The sequence below is a fragment of the Siniperca chuatsi genome, linkage group LG14, assembly GCF_020085105.1.
Source record: "Siniperca chuatsi isolate FFG_IHB_CAS linkage group LG14, ASM2008510v1, whole genome shotgun sequence".
NCBI lineage: Eukaryota > Metazoa > Chordata > Actinopteri > Centrarchiformes > Sinipercidae > Siniperca > Siniperca chuatsi.
In genome coordinates, this window is record NC_058055.1 from 18,373,553 (window position 1) to 18,383,833 (window position 10,281).

The 10,281-nt window shown below is 42.3% G+C and overlaps 1 protein-coding gene across 1 annotated transcript; it reads left to right on the forward strand.

Annotated features, from left to right (window-relative positions):
• Positions 1-2,387: 2,387 nt before the first annotated feature.
• Positions 2,388-9,659, forward strand: spry4 (sprouty homolog 4 (Drosophila)). The gene is made up of 2 exons (XM_044222841.1): positions 2,388-2,630; positions 5,197-9,659. The coding sequence occupies exon 2, from the start codon at positions 5,248-5,250 to the stop codon at positions 6,394-6,396; it is 1,149 nt and encodes a 382-aa protein (XP_044078776.1). The 5' UTR covers positions 2,388-2,630; positions 5,197-5,247; the 3' UTR covers positions 6,397-9,659.
• The last annotated feature ends 622 nt before the right edge of the window (positions 9,660-10,281 follow it).

Here is a 10,281-nt window from a genome sequence, read left to right on the forward strand (position 1 = left end):
AGAAGTCTACAATTCAACAAGCACTTCGTGCAGGCCATACCTCCAAGCCACGCAGCTGCGGACAGAAATCTGCAAGTATCTACAGTATGTGTCTTTGTGCATCTCCCTATGTGTGTGTGTGTGTGTGTGTGTGTGTGTGAGAGAGAGAGAGAGAGAGAGAGAGAGAGAGAGAGAGAGAGAGAGAGAGAGAGAGAGAGAGAGAGAGAGAGAGAGAAATAGAGAGAGAGGGATAAAGATGTGAGAAAAAGCAAAGAAGAGAGGCTGCCATGGAAGATTTACATATGTGTTGGTCTATTATGAAAGCTTCCATTCTTTTATAATACATCTTTAAAATGGCTTCTTACAGTTACTTTTTACTGAAAAAATCCCTGCAGACAGAAAGTAAAGCCATGAAGTCATAACATAAAGGCTTAGCAACAGGTCTGTACTGCATCATCTTGTTTTTACAAAACTGTTTTGTAATACCGTACAGTAGATATTTTAAGTGATACTATTTAAAAAATAGTAGCATGTAGTTACTACGGGTTAAAATATTTCCCACAAGACAGTGCAGTAGAATCCACATTAGATGAATAAAAGGTAGGCTTGCAATATGATTACTATAACCTTTAACCAGTCTCCATTAGAGCCTATTTATATAGTCATTCAAATGTATTCTTTTATTTTTATTTTTTACATGTACTGTGTGTGTATAAATAAAGCCGGGTAAATTGTATTTATATAGCCTGAAAGGGCTTAACAATCAGCGTACAACACCTTCTATCTTTAGGCTATATCAATAGGCTATTAAAATTGTGCCAAAAGAGAAAAACTAAATGCCACCTGTATATTAAGGTCATATATTTACTCTTGAGCACCCCAGTCACACTTTAGATCCCTATATAAACATTACATATATTAATATAATATAATATAACGATTATTATAGCAATACCATAGGAACCATAAAGTGGGATTAAGTCACCTTAAACTCATTATTAAGAATTCTAGATAGAAATATTGGACAAGTCTGTGGAAATGTAGCAGTGAATTTTACATTTGCCATTGATCAAATGTAGCTATTGTTTCAAGTTCAGTTAATTAAACTATCTTCGGTATGTTTTACTGACAAGGATGGTATATTGACGGTAACTCATCCCTGATCTATCCAAATATAAATGTATTTTTTTCATTGCCTTTCTCTTTCTTTCTCTTGCTCTCTGTCTCCAAAACAATAATCCCAATTTGGAGGTGTAGTGGTTTCCATGGTGATGTGTGCAAACGGATAATGAGGCAACTGTTAACCTTTGACTGGTTAAAAGCCCCAAGCTGAGGGAGGGGAGGGAGGTAGGGGTGGTGGCGGGGGTTGCAGGGAAACACACACACACACACACACACTGGGATGTCAGAGAGAAAGGAAATTCACACTCATTTCCTCCTTGTGGTTTTGGTACAAATCAACAACATCCTGTCCTTTTGTGAATCCTGCCTGCCCTCATGCTGGTTTGCGTTTCAGAGTAGGCGTTATGACCCCCCACCCTTCTCCTCTCCTTCTTCTCCTCCTCCTGTTTTTTTTTACACTACCATAGAAGCTGTAGTCATAACTCACATTGTTGCAGAGGAAGGAAGGGCACGTCCTTAACGCAATAAACGGCTTTAGATAGAACAGGAACACAAGAGGAGCGGCCATTATTTAGCCTAATCGAGCTGAGGCATGATATCCTCGTCAAGGATGCACTGATTATAGTGGAAATAGCCCCCATACTATACTATTTTATTTATCAAACCCACTGGCATCATATTCCTGCAGATTTATGGCTTTGCTGGGATGACTGCATCTTCATGTTTTTCATTCGACATTTTGGCACCCATTTATCAGAATCAGAAGAATATTAGAGATCATATTTGCTAGCAATGAAAAAAGAAACTAATTCATTGCAGATTTAGCCCACTCATATCTCTCGCTCCCTCTCATCTATTACACAATACCACCACCATAATTACGTATTCTTTAACATGTAGCAGGAAGCGCGAGCTGCATAGATAAAAAAATGAACAGGCTAAAATAAAGCGAGAGTGGCACCACAGCCGATGAGTCGACGCTTTATGTAAATCAGCCCTGACATTGCCCTTGTGACCAAATAAAGCCCCCACCTCCTCATTCCCTCACCCCCTTCTCTCTCACACACACACACGCCTCATTTGCCATTTCTTCCCATTCATAAAAATCTCGGCATCGCGCCTGCGCAATGCCATTCGGAGTCCTCCCCATTCATAAAAATGTAACCTCCGCATTTCAGCTCTCCCGAGTCGCTCTGCCCTCCCATTCACAAAAAAGAGGAAAAAAACGCCGAGGCATCTGCGCAGTGCCGTCCCTTTCCTTTCCTCTACCCTCCCATTCATAAAAACTCACTCCCCTCCCCCTCGGTGGTTGCAACATCATATCCAAAGCTCTGCGTCCACAACCGCAGTCGCCTTTTACGCACCAGCGAGTGGAGAATAGTGCAGTACATTACTCATATTATTTTCCTAACATTTGGACGTACCTTTACTCAACATTTGTGGAGCTACTCACTTGCTTGGACTGGACTATAGCCTGCGCGCAAACGTCGTGCGCAACGAAGAGATGAGAATTTTATCCTGAAACCACAGTAAGTGATCATCACTGGTGTTTTCTCATCATTAAATGTTTGTAACTTGTGAGCGTGTGGCTGCACAAACTGACTATTCAGTCCTTTCACTGCCTACGCTTGACTCTTCCTCTCTATCCCCTGGCTCGCAGGCTTGAAAACGCTCTTGCTAACCATATTTTGCAACAAGCTGTTTTCCCGGCCCGTGTTTGCACTTTGAGTCAATATTTAACCACCGATTTCGTACCAAATGCAAGGTTGAGGGCGCAGAGAGAGGGGACAGTGTCGCGTTTTAAAGCGTAACTTCCTCGAAATCCAGGTTTTCTGACAGCACATACGTATTTCAACATCTATCGCGTCGCTATTTGTGGCTTCCCTTAAAGTCACTGTCACGATAAAAGGCAACGGAACGGATCCATGTTTCCATCTCTGTTCAAATCTCCGTCCACTCTGAAGCTCTTTCTCGCTCTGCAGCACCCGCCTGGTTGGCGCACCATGTCGGTTGTGTCAGGTGTTCTGTCATTTGCCTTCACCTTATCCGGTTAACTTCCATGAAAATATCAAAATGTGTCTTTAAACAGCTTCTTTTGGTTGCCATGAGCGATAGCGTCTAGGTTTACGCATCAAACTACGCATTTAACTGCCGCCGATTAAAACTATCCCACAGCCGTCTGTCTGATGGCACACAGTGTACCATTTTCTTTATCAATATCATATTTTTGTCGTTTACAATGAGGCGTTGAATACGTGGTTACAATGCCTATATAAGCATGCTATTTGAGTATGCCGAGCGGCCGCCTCCGGTTTTTATGACTCAGTCCATTCACATATTGAAGGGAGGGACGCGCGCACACACACATACACGGACGCATATACACACGCACTGTTCCGGCTTGGAGCTCTTAATGGTCTAGATTTGACGATCACAAGCGCTTGTGTCGGTGCCAGCAATGTCGCAACAGGTTTCTCAACCAGGCTTTTGCAAATCCGAGGAAAAACACGAGCCGACGGTCAAGCAAAGCGTGTCGACTACTGACACGTTTTTAAATAAAATAGTCGTCAATCAGCAGTAATGAACGACAAAACGCGACAGTTTTAGAGGTCCTTTGAAAATTCAGGATACCTTGAAAGAATAATGAAAAACATAATGCATCTTGTGGTCTGAATCAGCTGGGTTTTGTGGGGCATTTTGCAATAAGCCAACTAAACACCGCAGATATGGGTCAGTGGAAATGTCGGTTGTGCTGCCCGTTTGTCTTCAATCATCTTTTTGTTTTCTGTAAAATCGGTTAGGTCTTTGCCAGCTACCGATCGCTCATCGATGAAATGGATGAAACCGATTTCATTCAGGCTTATCATGACTGGAGCCACTGATTCATGCTTGCAACACCGAGTACAGCCAGCAGCTTTCATTCACAAAAACCTGCACTTCACAAAATCAGATCCATTCACAAATTCCCAGATTGGCCTGTTTCTCTGATTCAAATATACTGAGAGAGAAAAAAAATAGAATAATAGGTAAAATTATATTACTTGGTTTAAGTTAATAGCTGTCTTATTGCTGTGTGATTCTATACAAAGACCTCATTTCCTTTGCCTCTTGCATTCATTTTGGCTTTGTTGAAGTTCCTTTTCTGGCAACCTTCTTCTCTCTTTGCTCTGCCTTGTTTTGCATCTTTGAGTCTTTTGCATGCAAGCCCTGCTCTCGGGTGCTCCCTGCTTTTTGGAAGGGAGGCATGAGAGCCCAACTTCTATTGTTCTAATGTCAAAGTTAGAATGGAGGAGGTTTGAAACCCTGTTGGTATTCAGTCTAAAGATCAAGATGGTTTGGAAACTCTACATTCAGATTATTGCAGAGATCCGGCCTGGAAAAAGATTTTCGTTGAGACACTGAAACGCTTTGGTTTTAAAGATTTAATAATTGTCTTGGGTGAAGGAAACTACTTGTAATAAATCAGTTTTACATGCTGTCCGAGGTGTTGATTTGAAACCTAGTGATCCAGGTAGTTCTTGGATAGTCATTGTATGATATATTATACTCTCAATCATGTGGGGAAAGTAGTTTATTGAATCATGAGATAAAGCAGTTGTTAGTCATCATCAGTAGCAATGCAAAAGCAGCAGGAAATTATACCACAGAGGGTAAAAATTACATTTTACAACCTGACTATCCAATATACATTAAGTTGTGTGATTAAATACAAGGCTGAATACATGCAAAGGATGTCTTCTTCTCACACCCTGTCAAATAAACTGAAGGTTTTGACCTCGACCTACTCTGGTTTGGTTAAATGACAAATTAAGGAAGGCTATGTGTTCATGTACTCACGCTCTACTTATTATAGCTATCCTGACTGTCATTGTTTGGACAGTTTTGTGCTGTTAACTTCATGTAAAATGATCACAATGTTATTTTTCTCCTGTCACCCTTTTTTCATAATATTCTTTGCTTAATATTCTTTGCTTTCTTTGTGGATTAAGATAAGGTCTTTAGAAAAAAAGAGGATCAAAAGGGTAAAAGATCAAGAACTTAAACAACAGCAGATGTAGCTGGTCATAACTGTCTCTTTTGTATCTGTCTTTGCAGTACTGCTAAATGCTGCTTTAGAGTGAAGACGTGCGAGGCACCAGCCTACACATGGAGTCCAGGGTTCCCCACCACATCCCCGGAGTGTCCTCCTCCCTCATATCCCAGCCCCTGCTGGACAGTCGAGTGCCCTACGGCCGCCTGCAGCACCCTCTCACCATCTACCCCATCGACCAGATAAAGTCCTCACATGTGGAGAACGATTATATCGACAGCCCCGCCATCGTCTCCCAGCAGCCCCTGAGCCAGAAGTCTGTGAACCGAAGAATCACCTGGCTTGGACAGAATCAGGAGGCCTTCCTGGGGGCAAACCACAACCATCATCACAATCACCAACACCAGCACCACCAGCAGGGTAGGTGCGAGCCCCACCCTCACCAGGACACCACCACCCACCCCTGGATTTCCTTCAGCGGGAGGCCCAGTTCTATCAGCAGCAGCAGCAGCACATCGTCTGATCAGAGGCTGCTGGACCATGCCGCACCCACCCCAACTGTGGACCACCACCCAAACCTGCAACCCCACCAGGGCCCCGTAAACACAATCACTACCCGAACTCCAGGCTGCTTCACTTCCTCTGAATCGAAAGTCCTCACCTCCTCTTCCTCTGCTTCCTCCCGCTCCTCCTCCTCTAAATCACTGGACCTCAAGTCTGCAAAGATGCCTGCAGGAGGCGTGTGCACCACTGGAGGCCAGCGGGGGTTGGTGCTGATCCCTTCCTCACCAGACGAGAAGAAGCACCTCCTCCTCTGCGAGCACTGCGGGAAGTGCAGATGCACAGAGTGTACGCTCCCTCGAACCCTACCCTCTTGCTGGGTCTGCAACCAGGAGTGCCTGTGCTCTGCTCAGAGCCTGGTGGATACAGCCACCTGCATGTGCCTGGTCAAAGGGATCTTCTACCACTGCACCGAGGATGAGGATGACGAGGGCTCCTGCGCCGACAAGCCCTGCTCATGCTCCCAGGCCAACTGCTGCGCACGTTGGTCCTTCATGGCTGCCCTTTCCATTGTCCTGCCTTGCCTGGTCTGCTATCTGCCAGCTACTGGTCTGGCCAAACTGGGACAGAAGTGTTACGACAATGTTAGCAGGCCCGGCTGCCGGTGCAAGAACTCGCAGGGTGGCGCAAGTGTCCCTGTGTGTAAAAACGGAGGTGTGGAAGCAAAAGTTGGGACGCTAGAGAAGCAGCAGCAGGGGTCATGATACTGGACCAAACTGGCTGGCAGTGGCCTTGCTAAAAATGGACAGGACCACATAGTACTTAATTTCTCTCTATGGATAGGACAATCCAACACCAACCCCTTAAACTACCCCATTAATCTGCTGGAAGATGACTTATGTAAAACAAAGGTACTTAAATGGCTTCTTGACCTATGTTTGATAGGGTGGATGATCAACAGGGGCCTGATCTGAGAGAGTTGGCTAATAGGAATAGCTAGCAGGCCCTCTGAGATGTGTTTTTTTGTAAGAGTGACACAAGATGAAGAGACTAGATTGTGGGACTGGTGTTTGTGTTGTTTTGCAAAGATGGCTGAAGACACAAAGTCATTGTACCTCTCTGCTGCTCTGTATTTCTCAGCTAATTTTGTAATGGTAACTAACCAGAAGCTGGTTGCTGATCCTCAAATAACATTAAAGTTATTTGATAGAGATAAATATCTGTACACCCCCCACCCCCAAAAGCACAGCCCAGTGTCCCTCTGTCTGAACAAACACAAAAACAAGTGATTACCTATACTGTGGCTTATGATAGGCCACTGCAAGAGTGAAACCACCACTTATTCTCTCACTCTCTCCCCTATTATGATGATCACCATCTTTTAGTGTCGCCATTTTTCCTCTTTTAGCTTAAAGATGCTAGCTTGTTAATGCTAACATTTTATCGCTACATTTTTATCTCCATGGAGGAGCTGTAAAAACAAACCTCTTGAGACTTAAAAATAATAATAATTTCCCATCATTCTCACTCTGTATTGTGCATAAGATGTTGTACTGCAAGTGAGAGAGAGATAATCACTTTACAGTGTGTTTCCTATTTGTGGGGGGTGAAGCCCAGACCTTCTAAAAGATTTTGAATGCTGTTCACCAATCACATCAGAGGTAATGCATGTCATGACCTGCATGCTCTAGTCTAATGGTTACCCACTGTGCTAGAAGTTGATGTGTCGTAGAGAAATGTGTAAAAAAAGTACACCCAACCTTCTCAGGGACTGTTACAGTAATCCTCTCTAGAACTTGGCCTACAGCATGTTGATTTCTAAACTGCCTAAGAGCCTGATCTACTTCCTCTTTGCACAAGAAGGCAAAGAAACATTTAGGGGCAAAAAGGCAATAGTGAATAATTTAAAACAAGTAAGCTAAGTGAGAGACAAACTAGCCAGAAAATAATGTTTCCGAGGAGAGGGGATGCAAGTGATAGAGAGTGAAGAGGGGGAGAGAAGGCATAGCAAAGTTGTTGTTGTGTTTGTATCTAGTCAGCCTTTGTCAAAATCAAACCTGCCACTTGCACAACCTTTTTAGAAAGACGCAAATACTTTAAAGGATGTACTAAAGCACAGTATTAACCACCTCAGCTATCTCACATTACGTTCACGTGCACTACATTTAATGCCCACACCCCAGCCCCCCTCTACACACACAGTGTCTTCATTAAATTCTAATCATATCATCCAATCAGTCTATTTTTGTGGCTTGCATGACATTCTTAGGAATTTGCCAAAGGAAGTTAGCATACAGTAGCTTGTTTTTCGCTGTCTGAGTGATCACAGTTGTTATGCACTCTTGCCAAATGGAGTTGACGGCAGTTGGTTCTTAAAGGCATGCTGCCCTTTAATACAGATGGCCTTTTCCGTTTGGCATAAAGGCATACTGTCTTTGTTGCTCCTTAAGACACACCTCTCTTTCATGTTGGACCCTTAACTTCCATTAGGGCGCCTAACTTTGCTCATACCTGTATTTGTCTTGTTGCACAAAGCTGATATCACACAGGAAAAAACGGAAAGAAAAAAACACACTGTCCTAGTCTTGAATGTATGAGGCAATATTTTCAAAACCTAGCAATTCAGTCCGAAAGAAAGGTGCCAAAACTGAGAATGATTGTGTGACTGGGCAAAGGCCTGGTACCTGTAGGTGGGCGACAAAAATCACAAATGTTTTGACAATATATTTAGTAATAGAGCTATGCAGGTGAAATGTTATTTGCTGTAAATAGTTTCACAACATTTGTGTTCTTTAGAAGAGACTTTTAAATGTCCTTGAAAGATTGCATGGTACATTATAACTACAATTCAGTACAAAATATATAGAGAATATATTAGATATATATTTTGAGGGTAAGATTAATATGTTTTTGAGGTTGTGAGAGAAAGAAAAGAGGGAGGGTGGTGAGAGGAAGGTTCGGGAAAGGGGAAACAAAAATGACAGGTCTTTCTATCACTACCACTTGATTCAGAAACGTGTGCCTGGCAATAAAAAAGAAAAAAGACAAACTCCTGCTGTTTATGCTATCCATGGCTCATTAGCAGTCGAGAGGCTAAGCTAATTCCTGGGTTCCTCTCTGAGTCCTAAAGACTGTGGACTCATTGAATCCATACAGGGAACACAATCTACCCCTATCCGGATCAACCCATTTCCTGCTGTTACCGCTCAGTGTCTCAGCTCTCTCCCCTCTTTTTCTCTTTCTTGCTCCCCCCCCCCCCCTTCCCTCTTCTTCCCTCATTCCTCCCTGAGAAATTGTCCAACAAACACCCCTGGCTTTGATTGACAAACACAGCTGCTGTGCATAAACTTGTCATACCACAGAGAGGGGAGAGAAAGACAAGTCTGTCTCTCTTACTCCCTTTCTCGCCGTTTCCCAACCTGTCTTTGTTTTTCATTTGAGTTGTGTTCTGTGCCATCTTTTTAACCAGCGGACCTCTTTTTTAACAGTCACTGCCTTTTTTTCTTTTACTCCTCAGCTCTGTCACTGCAAGAGTAATGTTTTTCACTTTACGTTAGCTTTATACTTTTACATGTGCTCACTAGCCTGTTCAAGATGTGGAATAATCACCAACGACGACAACTCGATGATTAAGACTCTTTTATTCTTTTCTTTTTCCTTTGCTACAATGCTGTGACTTGTACACACCCCTATGTGTCGTTCATTTGCGGGCACTGATGTTTTATTTTCAACCCAAACAAGAGGAAAAGTCCTATACAGCTGGGTGATGCTACTCCATTCCTTTATGCCTTTGCAATGTCAATTGTGGGTCAGTTGAGGATTAAGAACGAGATCTGTGCTTTTGTTTTGTTTAGATATAACAAAAAGAAAAAAAATCTCTCATATAAAAGGTTCCCTTTATAGATATATTTATTTTGAAGTTCTATTTTATATAGTATTTATTTAGATGCCAACTTTTTGTTTGTGAAGAAAGCTTATGTCGAAATGGAATGTACATTGACAATGGAAATATATATTGTTAAATATATCTGGCTGTTGTGTCGTTACTTTTGTGAGTAGTTTTCAACCAAATAACACACACACACTTCTGACCATGCACCTAGAGATACATTAAGTGGGATTTTGGACAAAAATACACTTCTTATGAGAAGATACATAGCTTATTTTATGGCCAAATATGTATCAAGCAACGTTTTCTACAATTTAAACTTGATATGTCGAAAAAGGACAAACATGCTGAGTAAAACCTTAAGTCCTGCAGTAATGGTACACACGTACAGTATATTTTAAGACAGAAAATCCTTTTTAAACAGCTTTTAATGTCTCTGTAACCACTTATAAGCTTCTTATGAAGATACTTTGCTGTTTATTTTAACTATTAATCATTCTGCAGCAGAACATTTACGGGCTTTAGTTGTTTTACATCAACACTTCAACTTCCAGAGGTCCCCCACTTCCTGTGTCTGAATAGATCGCTCTCCATAAAATACTGGTAGGGCAGTGAAGGCCAAATAAAGCAGCTTGACCACCTTAAACTGAAAGAAAACATTACATAAGTAACAGGAAATAATTCTTTGACTTCCTCTGGACGATGTAACGCGAGACGCGAAAATGTCAGATGGCCATTTCATATCAGAGCTTAAACTTGA